General features: G+C 39.8%; 2 protein-coding genes across 5 annotated transcripts in view; one reads left to right on the top strand and one right to left on the bottom strand.

The window, feature by feature from the left end:
* LOC126367758 (uncharacterized) overlaps positions 1-6195 on the top strand; it is a 48536-nt gene extending 42341 nt beyond the window's left edge. For 3 of the 4 annotated variants that reach the window (XM_050011484.1, XM_050011483.1, XM_050011482.1), the window contains exons 7-12: positions 227-432; positions 967-1065; positions 1436-1664; positions 1925-2033; positions 5019-5078; positions 5871-6195. In XM_050011484.1, coding sequence (XP_049867441.1) covers positions 227-432; positions 967-1065; positions 1436-1664; positions 1925-2033; positions 5019-5078; positions 5871-6083 — 916 coding nt within the window. In that variant the 3' untranslated portion in view covers positions 6084-6195. Of the gene's footprint in view, positions 1-226; positions 433-966; positions 1066-1435; positions 1665-1924; positions 2034-3114; positions 3172-5018; positions 5079-5870 lie in introns of all 4 variants that reach the window. The other variant, XR_007566509.1, reaches the window with a different exon arrangement.
* Positions 6196-8908: 2713 nt separating this feature from the next.
* LOC126367757 (E3 ubiquitin-protein ligase Bre1) lies at positions 8909-23331 on the bottom strand. The gene is made up of 15 exons (XM_050011481.1): positions 23132-23331; positions 22812-22971; positions 21526-21712; positions 20689-20874; positions 19460-19680; positions 18698-18964; positions 17619-17792; positions 16944-17201; positions 16312-16520; positions 15211-15364; positions 14270-14425; positions 13669-13860; positions 12545-12737; positions 11568-11794; positions 8909-11100 (listed from the first exon to the last, which is right to left on the bottom strand). The coding sequence occupies exons 2-15, from the start codon at positions 22962-22964 to the stop codon at positions 10948-10950; spliced, it is 2730 nt and encodes a 909-aa protein (XP_049867438.1). The 5' UTR covers positions 22965-22971; positions 23132-23331; the 3' UTR covers positions 8909-10947.
* Between the last annotated feature and the right edge of the window lie 123 nt (positions 23332-23454).

Genomic DNA, 23454 nt, shown 5'->3' with positions numbered 1-23454 from the left:
CGCAATGGAATGTGTTCCACGCTTTGCGCATTGCCATAAACCTGATGTACGAAACAACATTTAAATTAAAACACATATTTGATATTATAACGACTTTTATAGATACAACTAGGTTAACCCGTTTCAGCACATACACAAAACTCTTTAACTTAGACGACAGCAATCTATAGTTATACCCAAAACTTTATGCTGTTTTATATTTTAGTAATGAAAAAATGTTCCCCAGTCGTAGCGACAGTGGCGAAGCCCTGTCCCCCGAGGAGGAGCCCCGCGGCGGGCTGCTGGCGGCCGTGGCCCGCGCCCTGCGCGCCGCGCCGCCCGTGCAGTACGCGCCCGCGGCCGACGATGAACGCTCGCGTATCTCCGACGATAATGACAACTCCGCTGATCTATTGGACTCGGAGACTGAGCCCTGTCTTGTAACTGATCCAGGTACGTATTATTTCTTATTTCATACTCTAAATCATACACAATTATTTATTGCATTCCATGTAGTACAGTTATGAGCAATATAATGTACCCACTTTAGGACTCTGTCGCACTAACATATTTGACATTTAGTCAACAATTTCAATTTGTCAAAAAAGTTAATGTGATATGGTACCAAAGTGTATACATACATATTAGTGTATACATATTAGAATAGGAACTAAAACGTGGGACCCTGTAGGGCACAGCAACGTTGAAGGGAAGAGAGGAAGTGTGTATTAAAACTTCTCATTTAAAAATACGTTTCATAGTCATGAACAGCCTGGATGTTAGCCTTCCCCTCAATCAACCGGAAGGGATATGGAGCATTCTCCACCAACGTAAAGTTTTCTCCGAAGCGCAGAATCATTTTACTTTTTCGGTCAATCAGGTTATTTAAGCCTGCAATGTCCTTATCAAGCAAAGGACAGTCTTACAAAATGATTTCGATAAAGTAAGACGAACAGTTTGCGTAAATTTAATTTCCTATCTTTACAGAATATGCGGAGGAGTGGTGGTCGGGGGCGGAGGGGGCGGGCGCTTGGAGCGGGGACGAGCTGTCGCCAGAGAGGGAGTCCTGTCCTGACGTCGACAAAGGTGAGAAAGAAATGATACCTAAATTTAGCTACTGCCATAGAATAAGGAATAATACTATGTATAGAACGGCAACTCTCCACTCCTCCCAGCGGCTGAGCTAGGTTTACCTTACCTCCCCTCGGTCTTACTTTAGTCTTCAATCGTACAATCATGAGCAATATTATGTACCCACTTTAGAACCCTGTCGCACTATCATATTTGACATTTAATGAGACTTACGGTTTTATTTGTCAAAAAAGTTAATGTGACATGGTTTCAAAGTGTTTAGTACTTTTTTGGATTGGCAAATCTGTGCTGGACTTTGCTGTGACGAACGTGTATATGTTTAATCGGAGTACCGTTTGTGTAAACCATGTGGTTTAACCACCAGACGGCGAGTCAGCGTCGGTGTCGGAGCGGGACTCGCTGCGCAACCTGTCGGCCGCCATCGCGCACCGGCAGCGCTCGGAGGCGGAGGACGCGGAGCGCGGCTCGCTGCTGGAGCGCGTGCTGGCGCTGGACAACCGCCTGTCCGAGCTGCTGCGGGCGCTGCGCCTGGCCGCCGCCGTGGCCGCCGCCGCCGACGACGCCGACACGCTGCGCCTCGCCACCGCGCTCAAGTGAGGCCCACCCCCGCCACGCACCACACAGCCCGGCCACTCCACACAACTACCCCCACCACCCCCGCCACGCACCACACAGCCCGGCCCCTCCACACAACTACCCCCACCACCCCCGCCACGCACCACACAGCCCGGCCCCTCCACACAACTACCCCCACCACCCCCGCCACGCATCAAATCCTTTGACCGAATCCTTTTTTTTATCGTGTGTGTGTTTTTTCTCAGTCTTAACTTGACTCCCCCCTATCTTCTTGCAGGGACAAGATAGACGTGACGGAGAAGAACGTAGCGGACGTGGTGGTCAAGAAGTTAGCAGAACTGGAAGCCAGCAAGAACCTGATGGAGCACTACCGGCACTCAATTGAAGTGAGTCACACATCATCCTTAAAATATAAAGTCACAGAAAGAAATATAGAACTGAATGCGTCAAATGAGTGATGGAATCGTTAGGCTTACTTCTTCTTCTTCTATCGTGTGGGTTGTGAGGTGAATTACCAACACAAGAGTCATGTCAGGGGACCATGGCAGCTCAATAATAACCCTGACACCAGGGTTGATGTGGTTGATAATCCAACTCACAACCCACACGATAGAAGAACAATTATCAGGGTTCGAACCTGATAGTAAGTGCAATAATAGTGCTCATCCATTGTCATTCTTTTATTACAATATTTACCAGTTAATATTTACAGACAACAGCGTGGCTCTTAAATTGACGATCATGATGAATACTTATCTCTTTTTTGCTAAGAGTTCGCAAGGAACATTGAATATAAATGTTTTATAAATATACAAACTATTACTAAAAACTGCCGTAACCGTTTGAAGCATTCATTTCTATTTCTTATCTTTAAGTTGATCATATGTCCCTTAATATACCTACTACATATGCAATTTGGTGCATTTATATTTCACGCTAATCCGTAACGTACATACATGTTTTTTTTTAAAGAATTTCAAATTTAAATTAATAATATTTATTTTCTGTTTTTCTTTTAATTTCATCTTAGAATTTGGATTTTTTTGAATGTATTTCTTTTATTTAGGTTATCAATTTTGTAGGTCATTCTTTCAAATGTCTATTAAATAATTGAGGCTACCTATAGCCTACGTATAGCTAGATATATATTTAACCAATTTTGAGAATATTATTTTTAGCCTTTATATAGTAACATCACGAGTAAATATTATTATTTCCCTTGTTTATTTTTCGTCATTATGTTATACGTGCGCCATTTTGTGTAAGTAGGGAAAAAAATACCTTACTGTATTCTAGACTTCTCTCATGTATACATACATTAGGAGTATTTCCCATTCAGCCATTCTTAAATTAGCGACAGAACGAACCCACAGTCTTTCTAAAGTTTTAACTTTATACACTTTTTGAGTCAAAAACTATTTTCAAATTAAAATTGTTACTGCCGTTAACTGGTTTAATGTGAAACAGGTATTTACACCATTCAGGCCCTGCTTGGCGATCTCGAGTCAAGAATAAAGCGCCAAGGTTAATATTCGTACGTTGATCACAACACCGCTTACAGCACTCGATACTTCGCGTCACGTGTTCTCTCCTATATTTCATGCATATTTGTAAATATACTCCCTCCAATGGGCTAGTGTGCCCAGCTGTAGCATTAATTTATTTATTACGTGTTTATATACAACGTGTTTTCGTAGCAAAAGTATGTAACTGAAAATGAGTTAAAAAAACACTAAAATTTCCATTCATTTTTACGACAGGAAATTCCATTTTATATCAACTCAAAATCAAAGTCTGAGTTGCCCCCACAGTATTCGTCACGGTGTCACTAACACCCATCCATACGTACTTGTACGAAGTGTATGTGACATTGTAACGGATACTGAAGGGGATAATTTAGCTCATTATTCATTATCTAGTGTAATTTTCCATCGCAAAAGTTTAGAATTTAAAATAATAAAAAAACATGAATTTTGCGATCCGATTATTTTTGGTAATCCGGCATTACATGGTTTTGTTATAAAAATGTTTATTAATAATTATATTAATGTATGAGAAATTGTGTAGATGTATAAAATGTAACTATACATATTATATTATTTATTATATAAATCACCGAACCTGAGATGGATTATCAACCTCATCAAGCCTCTGGTGTCAGGGTTATTATTGAGCCCTGATGGGTCGTGGAACGACTACTCCTATTGAATCCCTAATCCATATTATTTTATTGTATTATTAGCTATGTATCATAAAATATATTATGTAAATAACTAATATTTATCCCTTATTAAAGTTAAACCAACAGGAGAGAACACCGACCTCCACTCATAGCTTGCAATGCTTAACGCATTGTCAATTTGACATACCACATTGTACATACACACAAACATATTATTATTGCATATTGTAAATAACTGGAACACATTTAATCGGGAATATGATATGTAAAATTGAGCTGGGAAATAATATTGAAGCTCCATGCATACAGAGGCGGTGCCGAGGTCAGGACCCCGATTCCTACCACGCCGGCGTGGTCGACGTTTTCCCACATTCAGCGCTTATCGCTATCGTTGTACTAACGTCGATTAATTCTTTCAAATACAGTCCTCTCGTACGCCGCCCTGAGCCGAGGTTCGCGTCCAACTGGGCACCTTCAAGCCTGTTGACTTAAATTTAGTACCGGGTGAGAGCCTTCAGCGCTCCCCATTTGTCCGGCCAAGTAGTTAAGGGGCCGTCCATTAATCATGTGATGATCGCGCGTTTGCCGAGAAATAAATACTCGTGATATATTACTACAATATGATATTTCGTGATTTTTTGATGACCCCTCCCCCCTCTCGAGTCTCGCATAATTAATGGACGGCCCCTAATGCCATCTACAGCAAATCTAAAACGAGTCACGTCAAAAAAAAAAGCGGTAACGAGGGGCGTTTTCAATACCCAATACTTATAGTCATTATGGATCGGATGGCGGACAAAAGAGGAGCTCTGAAGGCCGGTTTCTTTTTTAACAAAAGCAAAAGTCACAAAAATTCCCGCCTCTCGGTACAGCCTCAGTGTGTCTTGAGATTAATGGACACTGTAACTACATCACGGCAAACACTGGAATTAAATAGCTATAGCAAAACGCAGCATATACTATGTTAACTGCATTTGGCTGCGTCATCGTCATCACCTTATCACCAAGGGGGGATGTAGCCTTCGTAACTTATAAAAAAAAGTAGTAGATTTTTTTTTTATGTTTGAAACGGAAACACCGCGCCCAATTCGAAGCGAACACATTTTTTTTAGTAATATAATAATATGGCTACATCCTTTTTTAATATTTTCGTTAATAAACGGATTTAACGCATGATATTGTGTTGCAGACGCTCAAAAATCAGCTGTCACAACCCGGTGAAGAAGATGAACTACAATTAATTGAAGAGGTAAGAGCTTATACAGAGTAATAGGTTATTTAGATTGAACAAACCAATTGCAAAGTTATAAAAATAGTTTTATTTCTACTGAGAGACTTTCCAGGCCAAGTTTGTTAATAAAAATATAGAGGTGCTGTCTAATTATTATTTTTTTACAAAGGCTGGAAATAACACTTAGACCCTGTTTCACCACTTGTTGACACTGTTTGTTGAGCTTGTGTGTTGAATGAGTATCTGATAGCAATATTGTTAGCTGGATAGGCTTATCAAAAATAGATTAGGCTTTCCTTATAAGCAAATGGTGAAATAGGCCTTATGTTTATTATCCTTTAATCCTTTTAATATTATAACCTCCCTTCCCTCGTCAGTGGTGTGTCAGGATGGTTATAAGTGCTATCCCAAAGGGAATGCAGATGCATGCTGAAAACCAGGGTCGAGGTTATTAATGTTATTATTTATCGGCATATAGTGACCCTGTCACATTTTGTGTTGTGAAAACTTATTCCTATGTCATGTAATAGGTCATAATAAACTTTATTATTATTATTAAATAGGCGTGATTTTACTTGTTGTACTTGGCGGTGAGGGTATGCTGCCGCCAAAGGATGTTTTCGGGGTACCGACGATCCGTTACTGGCATACTGGAAGTTGTATATATGCGTCGCGCTGTGCAAATTTCGATAGCGCGTTTCAGGCCTGCATTAGTGAATGGTGGCGCCATCTGTTGCACGGGGGCGGAACTAGTTGGGTCCGCCACATGTATATTATATATAGAGTAGCAATGAAGTGTGCACTTTGCAGGAGCTGTCGTCGTGCGACGAGGCGGAGCGGCGGCAGCTGTACGGCGCGCTGGACGCGGCGCTGGCGGCGCTGGCGGCGCGGCCGCGGCAGCTGCGCGCCTGGCCGCGCCTCGCGGGCCTCACGGCGCGCCTCGAGCGCCTCGCCATGGCGCTGGCGCGCCCGCCGCCGCCGCACGCGCTGCCGCTCACGCACCACATACACACCACCGCGTAACCTCCACCCTAAGGACATGAGTAATACGCATACAACGGTGCCTCTCACGCCTTACAGACATGATGCCGTGATGTTATGTTGTTGTGTGGTTACCAGTTTAACGCCCATGTAGATAGTCCATCAACACACAACCACAACTAGCGCGTGTAACTAAGCAATGAACTGCGGGTAAATCGATGTGGCGATCCAGCCAGAAATACTTTGGTTGCAGCCGCTTCACGCGCCGGCGTGAGCTAACAAGCGAAATGCGGACTTGTGTAATTTAGTGCTGAGGGCATATCTCCCTTGTTTCTATGACCTGAATACTCACAAGCAAGTTAAAATAAAAATAATCACAATTTACATGTACCACCAAATCCTTAGGGTCCTCATGGACCTGTCAAATCTTCAGGTCAAGTAAGCGAACCCTGCAAACGGGATAACGCTTTAGAGACAATCACATGTTTACATGTACCACAGTGTGGATGTAACACGCTATTAATATTATTCTCACCGCGCCTCGGTCGCCAAACACACAGCCATATTAAATCAGTACTATTGTACTCAATATGAAAAACTTCTCTACGTGGATATGTCACGAAATTGAATGTTCCAGGTGTACACCAGCACCTGAAGTATTACAATACTAGTATTGAATCTTGAATGAATTTTGAACGAACACTTCCATTCGTAGGTGATTAATTGATTAGTAAGTGATAAGATAAAGTCAAATAATTTGCATGCATGTTACTACTTAATTTATGTTAAGTCTAGGACCTGCCCGGTGTCCGTCCTCACCACGACGTTCCAATGCTTGCCTGCCATGTTGTCGAAATTGCCCGATTTATAGCTAGAAATATATTAGTCCTATTAGATAGAATGTAAATGGGTCGTGTACTACGTTGAAGATAAATTATGACATTCTGATTACTAAATAAAAAAAAGATCTAAAACTAACGAAAAAAATTCTTTTTTTCTATTTAACTTATTTATGAATTTTAATCCAGAAAAACGTAATAATAAGGCTGACATATTATCACGTTCTTCTATGACGTCACAGTGTGCTTTTTCATACATTTTAAATTTCATACAAATTCCATAGTAATTTCGTGTCTTGACGTTTAGTAAAAACTAACTGATTTGACTAGTTAGAAAAGCAATGTTAGAGTTGTAAAAAACTATTTTGGCATATGATCGTGCCGTAGCGTAGTTGATGGTAGAAACAGAGATGAATAGATAGTATTATCGTATTGATAAGTGCCTAGTTGCGATGTCGAATGGATTCGACTACAAATTGAAATTGTTTAACTGAGTGATCTCGATGTGCGTGTGCCGCACAAAATTGTATTCTTGAATTTATAAGATAATAATTAACGTAAGAAAATGGAGTTTGATTTTGTAAACCGGTTTCATTCCTAGCCGCATTTAAAATATGAACGTCTTTTCATATCATTAGAAACTTTAAATAAAAGGGGTCTGACTGATTTATGTGGCATTAAAGTGGACAAGGAGACGGATAATAATATTCTTTTTAAGATAAATTTAAGTGCCATTAGTACTAGTGCAGGTCTCGGCTTGTGGATAATCAATTCTCTGCTGATTTTTTGGATTTACTATAAGGTATTTCTAATCATTTACATAGTTTACATCACAATACGCAGATACTAATCAGGACATTTTGTATATAATAAATGGATGGTACATTCTAATCAAAATATTTATTGTATTCTAGTCAATAATGTCAATATTTTGTTTACCCAGATTTATGTAAATTAAAAATAATATTTACCGATGCTGACAAAATTATCATGAAATAAAAAAATGAATTAATAAAATTATATAATAATTAATGAATTATTCTATATTGTAATTATTTCCGACGAACAGGTATCGGTTGCCTTTTTAATTAGATTTAAATTTAGGTAACCGGGCCGTTACTATTGCTGTTATATTGTTCATAATCATTCGAAAGCTTAGACACGATTAAATCATGAGACTGATGTTGTATTTATGTTGAATATTGTTAGGATGTTGAATTTGGCATTTGGGGAATGTAAGTGGTATGTTTGTATTGTAATCAAGAAAGTAAAACCAAATTTTCGAGCTACTTGTGTCAGCTAATTCTTTTAAACTGCTTAGTCGTAAATAGTACAAAGGCTCACACATTGCTTGCGGGTGCTTCGTCCGATCAACTAAATACGTATACAAGTTCACAAGTACATAATTATATCATAAACGTTAAATTTTTGTGAATTTTCAAATCATGTGATGTAAATATTATGTAAATAAAATATTAAGAATTAAAGTACTTGTATTTTTTAATTTCGTTTTTTGTTATCCCTAAGATTGATGTAAAACTATAACGACTACACCCTACCATGTTCACGTGCGCAACATTTTGTCACAGTCACTATATCAATTCTCGATATAATTATGTTTTATGGACTGGTGCTAACACGTCAACCGAAAAAGTCATGTCGATCTGTCAAAATACCACGTGATAAATTGTGGATGTACCCTAACGTAGCACTCTACGTTATAAGTCCATACTAGTCACAGTATGCATGTTGCCAAATACAATTTTCTTTTACAAAATTGCTACATGAGCAATAAGGCCGCCTGTTGTGCTTTTCTGTATATGTTGTCCTTATCTCTGTATTTTGTGTCCATTGTGCTCAATAAAGTATTTTATCTATCTATCTACATCGGTTTCTCGACATGATAAACGTTAATCGGAAAATGACAAATTTATCGATTTCGACAAAATTTATCGCATGTTAACCTTGCAGGACTTGATTGTGTAAAGATTGATTATATAAAGATTTAACCAAATAAAATAAGAAAGCTTTATTTGAGACATTTATTTGACATATTCCCTTAAAATAGTGTTACTTCAATTGTTACACATTTCCATGGTAGTAGTCATTTAATTGTAAGTACGGTTTCTCAGCTTTCCTGACATTGAAATTTCTATGAATCGATACACATTACAATAACTGGTTTTGAATATTCTACACCACATAAGAGTAGGTACAAGTTTAAATCAACATGTTTTTTGAACATTACTTTTCACAAACAATTTATTAATAATTGAAAAATGTACGTACCTACACGCCATTATTCTTTTCAGGGCCAAACAGAACTACAAGTCGTAATACAAACTTGTAGCCACTTGTATAAACTACAGGATAGGTCCCTTCGCCTATAATGCGTCATATATGGGAATCGAAATATTAATTTAATATGCATTAAGAAAGCTGAGATTTGGTTATATCAATGAGACAAAATGTACCTCAGAGAAGCTAGTTTCAGAATAACCTCAAGCCAATGTCATACAATATATTGGACAGGAACAGTATACCCGATGCGGAAGTATTAAACCTAAAAGTATAAATATATCAGTCAGTGCGCTGTTATGTTAGCTATTTTATTTCACTATCTACGGCAATCCGACAGAACTCTGCTCACACCCCTCAGCCACGCATCATCTCTCTCACTAAAATAATTAAATATTTTGAATACAGATACACTACGTCCACTTGTTCGATTTCATGATATCCTTAAATATACAAACATTAATAAAATGTAACCGGTATACAGGTTGCGAAATGCATTTCAATTTAACAACCTAATGTGTCATCAATTCATGTGTCATAGGTCACGGAAAGCTATCTCATTGCAAAATAAGGAATGAACAATCAACAGCTTCCAAATACTTTATAGTAAAAATGATTCATAATTATTTTTAAAAGATTCTTTTTGAAAGAATCTTGTTATAACTCAAAACTAACTAGAGTCTACTAATTCCATAAAATATATAAGTTTCGTCGCGTTTCTGTGTTTGCAAGATCACATAATGTACATTAAAGTTTTCACCGAGAGTGCATCGTGCATGGAGTCATGGAACATGTACAGATAGTACAGAACATCAATATATTTTGAAAATCTATAAACTTCTACATCATTATTGGACAATTACAAATAAGTCTAGTATTTTTCAGCAACTCATATAGTTAACTTACTTTCCAGGTCAAACTCTCACCTCCCTCGGTACCAAGATAACTCGCGATTCACAACCCTTTGTCGTTATGTTCACATTTTTCAATGTTATACAAACACATCGCATACCATTTAGATTTCAGAATAAAGGCCTAACAAGCAAGTATGCGAGATGCCGTACACAATAAAACATGTAACAATACTAACACGACAGAACAATCTGAATTATACTAGTTAAACAGATTTCTCTAACTGGAATATAACTTTAAATTGAACTATTTGACAATTATGGAGTGTTTGTTGAAGGCGAAATACAGAGAGCGACATCGGCCCCCAGATTATAAGCCGCGGGAAGAATAAACTAATTATAATATTTACAATCTATCCGATTTCCATTTCCAGTCAGCTATATCCGGTGACAATTGATTCAACTATTTATAACGCTTCTTCGCATTAACTCCAGATCTGTTGCCATGTGTGGTCCTCGATGATGCATCAACGTGATCGTTACATAAATACTCTATAACTTAATAATTGTGTTCTTCAATCTTTCGCTTACGAAATTCGGCATTTCATGCGAATTATAATCTCCTATCTCCTTCACGGGCCCAAATTCATATTCTATGTTAATTCCCACCCTTCTATTATGCCTGCTACGTTATATACCGTTGTTCATTGGCAGAACATTTTGAACGACGCAATTCCGAAATGATTGGAAGTAGATTATTCTCCTAAGATAAACGTATATGGAGTGGATATTGCGCCATTTTCATGTAAATCAGCCAATGGCGTATAGCGGGGGGTCCGTATATCCGTGTTTCTGCGCAGGAGGGCTTGCCCCGCCGCGGTTCTACCTAAGCTTAACCTAAACGTAGATGTTGATCGTTTAGGTGGAGAGGTAGAGCCGGTGGTAGTCGTTGGCGCCGAACGCTGCGTTGCACTTGGGGCACTTGCGCTGGCGAGTCTCGTAGCGCGTGCGCAGGCAGTCCCAGCAGAACACGTGGAAGCACTTCGTTAACACTGCGTCTTTGCGTTTCACCTGTAAACAAAAAGTCTTGGTAAATGTCAATTCTGTGACAACAAAGTCTAGTTTTTTTAATGCCACACACGTCGCAGCTAGGCTTGATATGAATCCTATGATAGGTGTGGTTAAAGTTATGGTGATAGATGATCGCTTATACATACATACATACATAAACTCACGCCCGTAATCCCTAATGGGGTGGGCAGAGCCACAAGTAATCAAAGACAACTTGCAGCCACTGTTGATACGATGTCGTAAGCTGGATATGATGAACCTTATGGTGGGAAGGGGCTATGATCGCTTATAGTGGTTGATTAAGTTAGAAAGGACAGTCCTTCTGCAGGTTGTTACGACATGCCCGGGCAGACAAGCAGCTGAACATGTTCCGTTTGCTCCCCAGTCACAGAAGCGTACTTTTTTAGGTTTAGGATTAACTTGCTTACCCCAGTGGGAAATATGCATGAGTTTATTTATTAGATTACCTTGCAAGAGGGACACGTGAGGGTCTCCTTGTACTCGCGTATCTCTTCCAGCAGCACCTCGTCCATGCTGCTGCCAGCTTGTTCCATCTTCTTCATGCGCTCGGCCTTGCGCCGCAGTATGGCCAACTCCTCGTGGAGTCTCTTTGTCTTGTACGCTTCGGCTTCTAAAGCGCTCGTCTTTTCAGCGACTACCTGTTGCGCTTCTTTCATTTGCGCGTGGTATTTCTCTATAAAGAAAAAAATATTGTACATGGTTTAATTATTAAAAATTGCACATCCGGAAAAACAAGGGCCATAAATAATATCAGTCAGTTTCCGTCACTCCATATTTGTATTTTCAGTTCCATACTTTTGCGACGGAAAATTCCACTTGATGTCAACTCAGAATCAGGTCAGAATCATCCCTCAAAGTTTTCGTTACGATGTCACTAACACCCTGTATACTATACTTAATATCACGCGTCACGTTACTGTTTGTGGCATAATCTGTATACATTGGGAGAAGTTTGAACATAAAGGGACGGAGTAGCGTTCTACCGTGCGCACACGTTTGGAAGACCTAGAGATGTGAAGCGTCGTGTCTGGAAAACTCAGCAAAACAACTCTATTGCTCCTTGTGTAACCGCATCTTCAAATCGAAATTCCGATCTGAGCCTACACGGACTAAGAGAATTACAGGAGTCACTATGAAGAGGACAGAAACATAACATAAACAGCCTATTATACGTCCCACTGCCGAGCACAGGCCTCCCCTCAATCAACCGGACGGGGCATGGGGCATACTCCACACCGCTGCTACACTGGGGGGTTGGTGGTGGTGTTATTACGGCTAATAGCCGGGACCAACGGCTTAACGTGCCCTCCGAAGCACGGAATCATCTTTTTTTTTCAGACAATCAGGTGATTCAAGCCTGTAAAGGCCTAACAAAGGACAGTCTCATAAAGTGAGAGGACATCATCATTAATATGACACGAACCAAGATGTAACTTGAGATCAGCGGCAGACTGCGCGGACTCGATTGCCTTGCGCTTGTGCATCTCCATGGCTTGCTGGCGTAGCAGCAACTCCTTCTCGACGGCCGACAGCGTGGCTTGAAGTAACCGCTCCTTCTCTTCAAGCCGCCGAGCCACAGCGCCCATTGACTCGATTTGCTGGTCGCGGGTTAACACCTGTACAGGACAAGTCGTGATGAATTATCGTCATATATTATGAATGTGACTTAATACTGGGCCCACGTATCAGTAGAGAACGTAGATAATTCCAGGTATCTGGATTGGAAGGTTGTTAGTAATTAAATACTCGTATTTTAACCGATAATGGTGTCGTTTCCAGCAACCGCCAACTTAATATTTATTGACAGGACTAAAGCTAACTCTGTCTCTTTCTTGAGCTTAGTTTAAGAGCTATCAACTAAAAGTTTGTGTCCACCAGAATAGGCACTATTGTCTTATTGCTGGGTAAAGGCCTCCCCTTCATCTTGGAAAGATGGCGTGACCATTGAAGCCTACCAGATTGATATCAATTTGCCGAAAAACCCTAAGGGTGGAGAGATGAACGGGACATACAAACGATCTGGTAAAATCGTCAAGTTCCCGTAAAGCTGAACATAAGAGAGTATCACGTCTGTATACACGAAGAGGTAGTCAGAGGAGTATAGCATATACACTCACTCCTCGCCAGCTTTGTTTCAGTCCCATGTAATAGGAGGCGAGCCTATTTCCTTTAACCGGGCACAAATTCTGTAAACAAAATAATTTAAAAAGTACACAACAAATTAAACTGCAGAATCATCAACACCAGATCGTCGGTCCACCTTGTAGCGGGCCTACCTACTGAGCGTCGTCCGAAACGTGGTCGCCATTCGAGAACCTTTCCGCCCCGACGGCCATCGGTTCTCCTCGCTAAGTGTCCGAAGGTCGGGGGAAGCCGCTGGATGCGGGCAGCGCAGGACCGATCGTCGTGGAGATCCTTGGGGGTGGCCTATGCCCAGCATTGGGCGTCGTACGGCTGATAATGATGATGATGATCATCATCAATCCCCCTTTCACCGTTTCCGGTCCTGAAACTGGTAGATATTTTGCCAAACATCTTTCTAGCTACCTGTTCTTGCAGCAACTGCTTCTCTTCTCTGAGCAGTTTGTGCAGCGAGTTGGCCTTGATGCGCTCGGACATGAGCTTGAAGTTGGCGTCGTCTTTCTCCCTCAGCTGCTGGATCAGCCGCGAGTTCTGCTCCTGCATGTCTTCGAACGCTTGCCCCGTTACTTCCATCTCGTTCAGCAACGCTTCTTCCTCCTGTTGGTGGTGAAAGTTTGTTAGAAATGGCTTTACTTAGGTAATTGGGTTGTGTACTAGGTTCAAGATAAATTATAAAAATTGTGATTACTAAATAAAGACAGATCTAAAACTAATGAAAAACATTTTCTTTATTAATGTTTTTCATTAGTTTTAGATCTGTGTTTGTTCGATGTGGTGAGCTGGAGGACATTTTTTATTTAAAGCTTTTTATTCTTTTTTTCATGTTTTGTTTTTAATAATTTGTCTTAAAAGTTAATGTGACGTGGTACCAAAGTGTGTACATATATATCTACTTACTTCTTCTACACTTCTACCTACACCTTGCATGTTATGTTGTAGTCAATCAGGGAGGATTATTTTTGCACTTTGGTTAGTTTAAGCAGCTTCCAGCTATGCTATGACTGACCTGCGACCCGGCGAATGGTCTGGAGAAAGCATGCAGCGGGTCCGCGTTGGGCCGCGCGCACGACAGCTGTTTCTGCAGCTCATATTTTTGTTCCTCTAACTGCTTGATCTTCCGCAAGGCGTCTTCGTCTGCTAACCGACGCTCCCTTTTGCTTTCCTGTATGGAAATATTGAGTTATATCATAACTGCCTTACCGATATGAAATAAACAAGCGGTGAATAAAGTTAAATTTAAATATTTGATAATTTGATTCAATTTTGCTTGGTTACCAAACACTTCCTAACCTAACCTAACCATCATATCCGTCATATGCGACGATATGTGTGTATTATTTTAGTAAGTATTATCTTTAGTCGTCGTTTTGTATAAGGCGGCAAAGTAAACACATGTTCATCGCTTGTTTATCTTCACTTAGTTGCAAATAAAGAAGAATTTTGGTGGCTTTTTCAAAGCATCAGATTTTTTGAAACCATGTGAACCTACCCGGCTACTAAATAGTTACTTTGGTAATATTTACTCAATAATAATTCAAACACATGTAATATCAGGTGCAGTTTCTTACAAAACAATAGGTTAACATGCTGGTTGCACTTAATATACCACAAATACTTCTTATCGTGTTGGTTGTGAGGTGGAATACCAACCTCATCAACCCTGGTGTCAGGGTATTGAGCCGCCAAAGGCCCCTAACATGGGTCATGTAAAGATTACTCACTTACATCAGTAATTAGTAACCGGGACCAACGGCTTAACGTGCCATCCGAAGCACGGATCATCTGACTTTCGGACAATCAGGTGATTAGCTTGTATAATGTCCTAACCAAACTAGGGATCACAAAGTAATTTTAGTGATATGTCCCCACCAGGATTCGAAACCCAGGGCCTCCGGATCGTGAGCCCAACGCTCAACCACTGGACCACAAATACTAGTAGGTAGTCACCTGTGCCATCTTAGCCTTCTGCCGGTGGTCCTCAAGCTCCTGCCGGGCCTTCCTCTCGGCCGCCATCAGCTGCACCTTGTCTCGCTGTTCCTTGCTCACTCCCTTGTACATGTCCAGTAATAATTTCAACTCCTTCTGTTCATTCACTGCTTTCCTGCAATAAACGCCTTAGTTAATACTACACAAAAATAAAAAGCATCACGCCTATATCCCGAAGGGGTAGGCGGAGTTGTATAGTATATACTCCTACTCCTCGCCAGCTACGTGTAAATCGAGTGGCCTTAGGGGGTGTTGTTCCTAAGGGAGTGTCTACATGTCAGTAGTGTAAGTTAGAGTTCATAAATGAAATCACTGAACCAGTATAGTTGTCTTTTTAATAAACACCAATAAATAAATTTAAGTAAAACTAACACTGATACAAATTTCCAAATATAGATCGCGCGTTCCATCAGAAAAGCCAATTAGGAGGCGTGTTTCTCCGTTGCCCGGACCGTAGAGACTGCCGAGGGAGGGGCAGCCTCTGCTAGCTGTGCGCTAGCGCTGTGTCAGCACCTACACCTTTATAGGTCAGAGAATTTTTATCGAAGAATTTATTTTTTTTATGTCAGCATGGGTTATGGGGTCCCTAAGGATTAGAAATAGTCCGATATTTTTAAATTTATTAAGCTTAAGACCCTTGTAATAGAGGGCGAGTCTATTGCCGCTTTACACTAGTAGGTAACCAGTTACGTGTAATAAAGGTCATACCCATATTCCCAATTAGACTAGCCAGAGAAACATCCATTGCAAGATCAACTAAGAGAAACAACAGAACCAGTTCCGATAGGGTTCATCTTATCTGCTTTAGGACTGCAATATACCACGTATGGCTGCAAACGCCTTCTGGTGGTTCTCAACTGGTCCTGTAGGAAATAAAGGGTGACTCACACTGTGATGAGGGATTAAAAAGGCCACACTGAATCATCTAAAAAAGCAATATTGCTATTTGACATTTGTTGATATTGCGGAGTTATATGCGAAAATGTCAAATGGTAATATTGTCTTTTGAGATGAATGTGGCCTGTTTGGGCGTCTAAAGGTGAGTTACCAGCTAGTACATACTTGAGCTGTTGCTTGAGGTCCTTGATGAGCTGGTCCTGCTCCTGCAGCTTGGCGCGGCTGTGGTCCTTGCTGAGCGGCTTGTCGGCGGGCGGCGCCTCCTCGCCCTCCGGCTCGGGTTCTTCCTTCTTCACCGCCAGAGGCTTCTCCTCAGGCTCGGAGCCGCTAGGGGCGCTGGTACGGGCGCCTGCTTCTTCTAGCTCTTTGCGGACCTGCGGAGACGTGAGGAGTGAAAATTTCGCGCTTAACCGCGCCTGTGGGTAGATGCGCTGGGCTCATACAGAGGCGGGGCACCATTATTATAATCTTAATTCGATTTTCCTATTGCACGTCAAGGAGGCAGTGCATATATAAGTATACATACATACATAAACAGCCTATATACGTCCCACTGCTGGGCACAGGCCTCCCCTCAATCAACCGGAGGGGGTATGAAGTTGTTTAAAAATTCTTGTTTACTTGTACAGTCATGAGCAATATAATGTACCACTTTAGGACTCTGTCGCACTAACATATTTGACATTTAGTGAGACTTACAGTTCAATTTGTCAAAAAAGTTAATGTGACATGGTACCAAAGTGTATACATATTAATGATCGTGACCGTACCCAGCATGACTAAGGTTTAGTTCTAACCTTATTTAGTTCCTGGCTGGAATCCTTATATTTGCGTTTGTACCGGTGCACTTCCCCCTTCAGCTGCTGGTTGTGGTTCTGCAAAGACGTGATGAGGTGTCTCATCTCCCTGTTGATGGGTCCAGTCTGTTCATTAGCCGCTAGGTTCTGTTCGAACTCTATACGGAGCATCTCGTATTCCTTACGAAGTTGGCCCAGTACGTCTTCAAGTTGGATCATTTCTGCACGTAACGCCTTTTGCCTGGCCAGTTCTTCGCTCTGAAAGTGATTTGGTATTGTAATAGTTTGGTAAAGTCATAGAATTAACAATAATATAACGTATGTACAGGGTGTTAGTGACATCGTAAAGAATACTAAAGGAGATGATTCACACCATGAGTTCCTGTCGCAAATTCATGACTTTTCGTTTTTTTTTAATTATTTTCAATTCTATACTATCTCGCACCAATTCGTATCTATTCCGCCGGGTATGAGACTCCTTAACGAAAGTGAGCTTTAGTCTAAATAGCCGTAAATCGTTAAGGAGTAAGGGAGGGAGTCAGTTTTCTAAAAAACTTAAAGCTAGGTAGACAAATAACGCATGACTAGTAAAGAATGTGTCTAAATCTGGTTATTGAGTAATCAAGGCGTTGGGTAGAGTCATGGCCTGAGCAGTGGGTGCTATAAAAGATATACCTCCATCATCTCAATCTGCCTCATGTGCAAGTTTTTAGCGTTCTGCAGCTGCATCCTGGTCTCGTCTAGAGCGGTCTTCATCTGCATGGACTCGTTGTACAGCACGGAGAACTGGCTCTGAAGACACTTGTACTCTGTAGTCTCCACAATCACTGATTCTGGAAGCTGACGGATCTGGAAGAGTTGAAATGGTGTCAGACATATTATCAAATAGTTTCCCGCGCGTGTTGAATTCCGTTATGTTTTTTTCTACGCAATTTTCTACATAGTAATAGAAATCTTAAGAAAACCGTATGAAACCCGAAATGTCATAATTAAAGCACATAATAACGGGTTCTTACCGCGTTTAAATGGGGATATGAGACTCCCGATATTACACAGCACACACAACAGCAACACACACACCAACACTGCACACTTGCAACAGTGTCGAAATATCGGAAGTCTCATATCCCCATTTAAACGCGGTAAGAACCCGTTATTATGTGTTTTAATTATGATAATAACCGCGTAAACTTATACCCGAAATGTCGTTCTCAAGTTATAGTGTGACCAAAGGGAACAGGTATTCATTTATACATATAAGTATGTAGATAGATAACGTAACAAAAGTCGCAGATGTGACGAAAACAATAAGGAGACTCAAATGGCGTTGGACAGGACACATGATGAGGTCTAGAATAAAGAAGTGGACTAAAGAAACCACAGAATGATACCCCAGAGATGGTAAAAGGCGAAAAGAGAGACCAAACAAAAGGTGGGAACACGATCTACCACAAGGTTGGAGAAGGTCAACAGGCGACAGACAGGTGTGGCGCAATAAGGAGGCCTATGTCCTAGGACAGACCGACATATAAATAAACATACTAGATAATTAAGTAATAAAGTAAAACTATGTAATAATGTCGGTGAATAAGGCTATTTTTATTTTATTTATTTATGTAGATAGATATGCGAGTAACAATATGAACAACAACACAACAATAAGATAACAATACAACACAACACAACAAACAACAACAATATGGTAACAATATGATATGTGACACGGGATCAGCCTGTAAGACTAGTCTACTCACATCCATTTTAAGTTTCTCGACCTCCTTCAGAGTATCACGATGCTGCCGGTGCAGTCTATCGAGCTCGGCCAATCTGTTGTTGGCCAGTTCCCTCTGCTCTTCCAGTTCAGCTGCTATATCCTCCAGCTTGGCGGCGGCGGCGCCCGAGTGCGCAGGCGCGGCGCCCACCGGCACCGCGGACGTGGTGGCACCGGATTGGTGGTAGCTCTTCAACTTCTCTATGGCTTCCGCTAAGTGATTCTCAAGCTTGTCATTGCGAGATCGCACCTGGGTTAAGAAAAGTGTTTTACCAAATCAATCAATTAAATTTTACTGTATTGCACAAATACAGAACAAATACAATACACATTTAACACCATAGGCCCTGTTGAATATGTATGTGGAGTCACTAAAGTAGTCAAATCAACTTTAATTTAATCTGTAGGAACAGGTCTATTTTTTATATTATTTAAAATCAGAATATATTTTCGAGTGGGGCACGTATTTCCATCATATAAAAAAATATTTGATATTCTGAAAGCCTTATTTATACTTTCTTTAAAAACTTAGCTTTTTCAATCTAAAACTTATAACTCATTATTTATATATTTAGAGACATAATAGACTGCGATACGGCCCACCACCTTAAGTTTGTCTAATCGAAAGCTTGGTGAGGCGTGGGTATTTAGTCGATCTTGCCATAGATGTACCTCTGACTACCCCGATTGGGATGTAGTTGTGAACTTATGTTATTTAGAGGCTTTATTAGATGGCCATAATTACCTTTAACAGCTCATACTGGAGATCGTCAATCTGGTTCTTCAACTCAGCGTTCTCTGTGTCGCGGCTGTTGACGGCGTCCTGCAGCTGCGCGACCCGCAAGGTCATGGCGTGGTGGCTCTCGTGCAGCGTGGTGCACAGAGCCTGCAGTCTACGGTTCTCTGCTGTCACCTCCTCGTTGGTTGCGCGGACCACTTCGTCCAGAGCCGGGGCCGGTGCGCCTTCTAAGTAACATTGGTTTGATGTCAAAATTCAAACTCAAACTCCAACAAAAACATTTTCATGTAAAAATGTTGCCAAGACGATATCATATCGATCACAATGTCAAAAAGTCATCAGATCTCATGTAGTGCCAAGTTTCTAACTCTACACGTCCTAATTATACAAACTATAAGTTCACAAACTCTACACGTTAGGCATAATATGTGGCTATGCACTTGAAACTTTATAGGTTTAATAAGTCCACTGCTGGCAACATATCCTGAGAGTTTAGTTTATCTACTATAATCCAAACTTGAGTTATGAGGGTTCAAAAAATCGGCGAAAAGTTTCGAGAAAAGGTAGGTAGTGCCTGCCCTTGCGCTTCGCTTTGCTCGTCTTGGCAGATTTATTCATTGACGATTCAAAGGCTAACTTTGAAATATATTTTTTATCAAACGACTCCTCCGACTAAGCCTGCTGCAGCTTTTCACAATCTGTATAGCCGAGGTAAAGTTGCTGTAAGAAAATTTTCGGCACACAGCCCTAGACGTTGTGAGAAAAAACAACCAATATTCATATAAAAGCATATTTGGCTACGTAATATTGCTTCCCAGGGCCCTGTTTAATAAAACTTACAATTGTAAATTACACCGACAATTTGATGTTTATTGCGTAGCTAATATGAAACTGCAAAATATTCGTGAACACACACTCCGCAATGTACATCAAATTGTCATTGTAATTTACAATTGTAAGTTTTATTAAACAGGCCCCAGGTGGTTACCTCCATGCAGAGTTAAAAACTCTCGGCATATCATAGGAGCAAGCCACAGAGGCTGCAAAAGATCGCGAGGTGTGGAAATCTGTTATTTGAGCCCCACGTCCCAACAGGGGATAAAAGAATTAGAAGAAGTAACATACTTGTTTCTTTAACTACTTCAAGTTTCTACTCAACTTATTATTATAAGAATAATAGTATACCCCGGTAGGAAATAGGCGTGAGTTTATGTACATATGTTTATGTAGTATACCTTCGCCGTCGCCCTTGATAGCTCGCCAGATCTTGTCGTTGCGCTGCTGCAGGCGGTCGAAGGCCTGCAGCACCTTGGCAACAGCTCGCTTGCTGACCTGCACGCGGTTCGCCAACTGAGCGTCCAATTCCTCTTTGTCCCATGTCGACAGCTGCATCAGGAACGACGTTGTTGCTTCGTTCTCATCTAAAATATGTTTTGTGGTTTTAAAAACAGAAATTCAGACATCGATTTTCAATGTTAGACTGTTTAGACCTTACATTGAAGATTAACATACCATAAAACATATATTTCCTAAAAGTTACACTTTATTCTCACTTTCCATGTTACATTTATTCCAGATTAACATATTCATATCTAATAAATTAAATAAAAAAAACTCTTAGAAATTGTTAATTGATTTTTTTAGTTCCCCTCCTTCATGCAATCTATCTTGAAATATCCTCTTGCGGCCGAGATTTACAGACACAATAGTTAAATGGGTTTGCATTTTAAAAGGATATTTATAGAACGTAAACTTCCAATTTATGTGATATGTTTTAAACACTAAGACTTGGACCAGATTAGTGCACAACAAAGAAGAATGGAGAAAAAAATGGGGGAGGCCTTTGCCCAAAGATACACAGATTTGATTATCGTAGATTAAGGAAAAACTCTAAAATGTAAGTTCTATTTCTGATATAAGGCTAAAATAAATAAATGTTTAAAATTAATCTCATCAGTATTTTAATTCATTAATCTCTAATTAGTTCAACAGAAATTTCTAATTATACAAAAGCAGCTGCAATACGTTATTGTTTATATAAACTTCACTGCTAACATTCAACAAATACTCACTCTTGTTCTCAGACTCGTCTGCAGTTTCAGCGTCAAACCGTTGCAGTAAAACTCTGATGTCTTCATTGAGCAAGTTCCAGTAGCGATTAACGACACACAGCACGGCATCATCCTGAGTTTGCCTCTTCTCCAGCTGCTCAATCCTGGCACGAAGCTCTGCTTCACAACGGTGGCGCTGCTCAATCCTCTACAAAGAAAAATATACAGGATGTTAATGGTACCATAAAGAATTTTCTCAAGTGGAATTTCTTGTCAGAAAATTCATATTTTTTTTGTTTAAATTATTTCCATACTTTTGAGATAGAAAATTCCACATGATATCAACTCAGAAATATGATCTGAATCATCCCTCAAAGTTTTTGTTACAATATTACTAACACCCTATAATGTTAAGCTACATCCATCATAATTTACTTGCAGCAGGTTATAACACATGCAAAATGACATAATTCGGATGATGTTTACAGGTGACTCTACTGGTTTTTATTGCTCTCTGTTACCGCAGAAGATAGGACTGTGCCTAAAGGCGTTATTGATAATTTATCAAAACAAAAGAAGAATTGTATTCTATAGAGTAACAGCAATATCAGTTACCTTTTTCATAAGACAATATGGGTGAAAATGCAGTAGAGAATATTTTATTATGAAGATATGACACAAAGTACCCTAGGTAATAAGTGTGGATGGTATAATATTACACATCATTCTGGAACCCACTGAAATATTTTATGTATTGATTTCCACATAAAGTCTCAATTATGGTTATTTATTATTTGCAAGGTAAAGATTAGTGTTGGCAATGAACTCAGTTTTGCGTTGAAACAAGATACTTATCAATTACCATACAAGTTCATAGTCACAAGGTTATACTACTTTTTTATCATTCCGAGGTTATACTCAAGATTTTCTATTATAAAACAAATCTTTAATCATGAAATATGTACTACAAAATAGAATGAGTGAGTGTTTCAGAATAATTTATCACAATTGAAATAAAACAGTTGTACATGAAAATAGAAAACAATGGATCACACTAACAATTGGATATTATTATGTTATTGGGCAATAAAGACTTCAGACAGTGAAAGTTTTGTATCATTGTGGTTATTTGAATGCAATTAGTTTGCTGGAAGTTAATTATATAGGTAGGTAGCTGCAATTCTAAGGTAACACAACTAACAGCTGATTGTCAATGCAGAATGTATAATAGTACAAATTTTGTAGTTTAAATATGTATATTTAATGTTTCCACTTTCGAAGTACCTACATGAGAAAGGTTTTGTTACCTGTGCTAGTTTTTTATTCTGGAATTGAAGGACTTTGATGTCCATTTCCTCCAGGGTGGATACAGGACCGATGAGATGGGGCTCGAAGTGGACCTTTTTGATCGGCGGCTGGCTGCTGCCATTGCCGCCGTCGTCGGCTGCGCGCTTCGACATCTTCTAGCTACAAGAAACAGACAAAATTTTCCCAAATTCCAAAATAACATGAATATTACATCCACAAGCTATTGATCTGTATTATACGAACAATTTTAAAACAATATAGTCTTCTACTACCGTTACTAACAGGAATTAACCTCTTTACTTAATCGGGTTATACGTACCTGCTTGTCAATATTGACAATTTACGAATTGTTGTACAATTATTCACGAGAATGAAATACTAAGAGTATAATATTGGCAAAAAGTTCGGGGCATTTTGATAAGACACTTAAATTATGGATAAATACTGTAATACAATAAAATTCTAATTATCCAGCTCCCCACCCTATAACGCCAGCAGTAGTCTAATGTTGCCAATTATTTTTTTAAATTTTACTATTAGCAATACGTTTAGTATTGCTATCGTAAAAATACTAAAATAATAATAACAGGAGCCGTAGAATTTAAAATATTTGTAAACCAAAATTGTAGAAAAAAGGCTTAC

The sequence above is a fragment of the Pectinophora gossypiella genome, chromosome 6 (genome assembly GCF_024362695.1).
Source record: "Pectinophora gossypiella chromosome 6, ilPecGoss1.1, whole genome shotgun sequence".
NCBI lineage: Eukaryota > Metazoa > Arthropoda > Insecta > Lepidoptera > Gelechiidae > Pectinophora > Pectinophora gossypiella.
The sequence above is the reverse complement of the archived record's forward strand: the minus strand, read 5'-3'. Positions and strand labels throughout refer to the sequence as shown.

Bases quoted from the DNA above. Each gene is read 5' to 3' on its own strand.
- LOC126367757 (XM_050011481.1), bottom strand. From the start codon at position 22,964: ATGTCGAAGCGCGCAGCCGACGACGGCGGCAATGGCAGCAGCCAGCCG. The intron at 13,861-14,269 runs GTCAGTCATAGC...CACCACCAACAG, and splicing joins GACCATTCGCCGGGTCGCAG to GAGGAAGAAGCGTTGCTGAA. The intron at 11,101-11,567 runs GTAATCTAATAA...TTTTGTTTACAG, and splicing joins TCACGTGTCCCTCTTGCAAG to GTGAAACGCAAAGACGCAGT.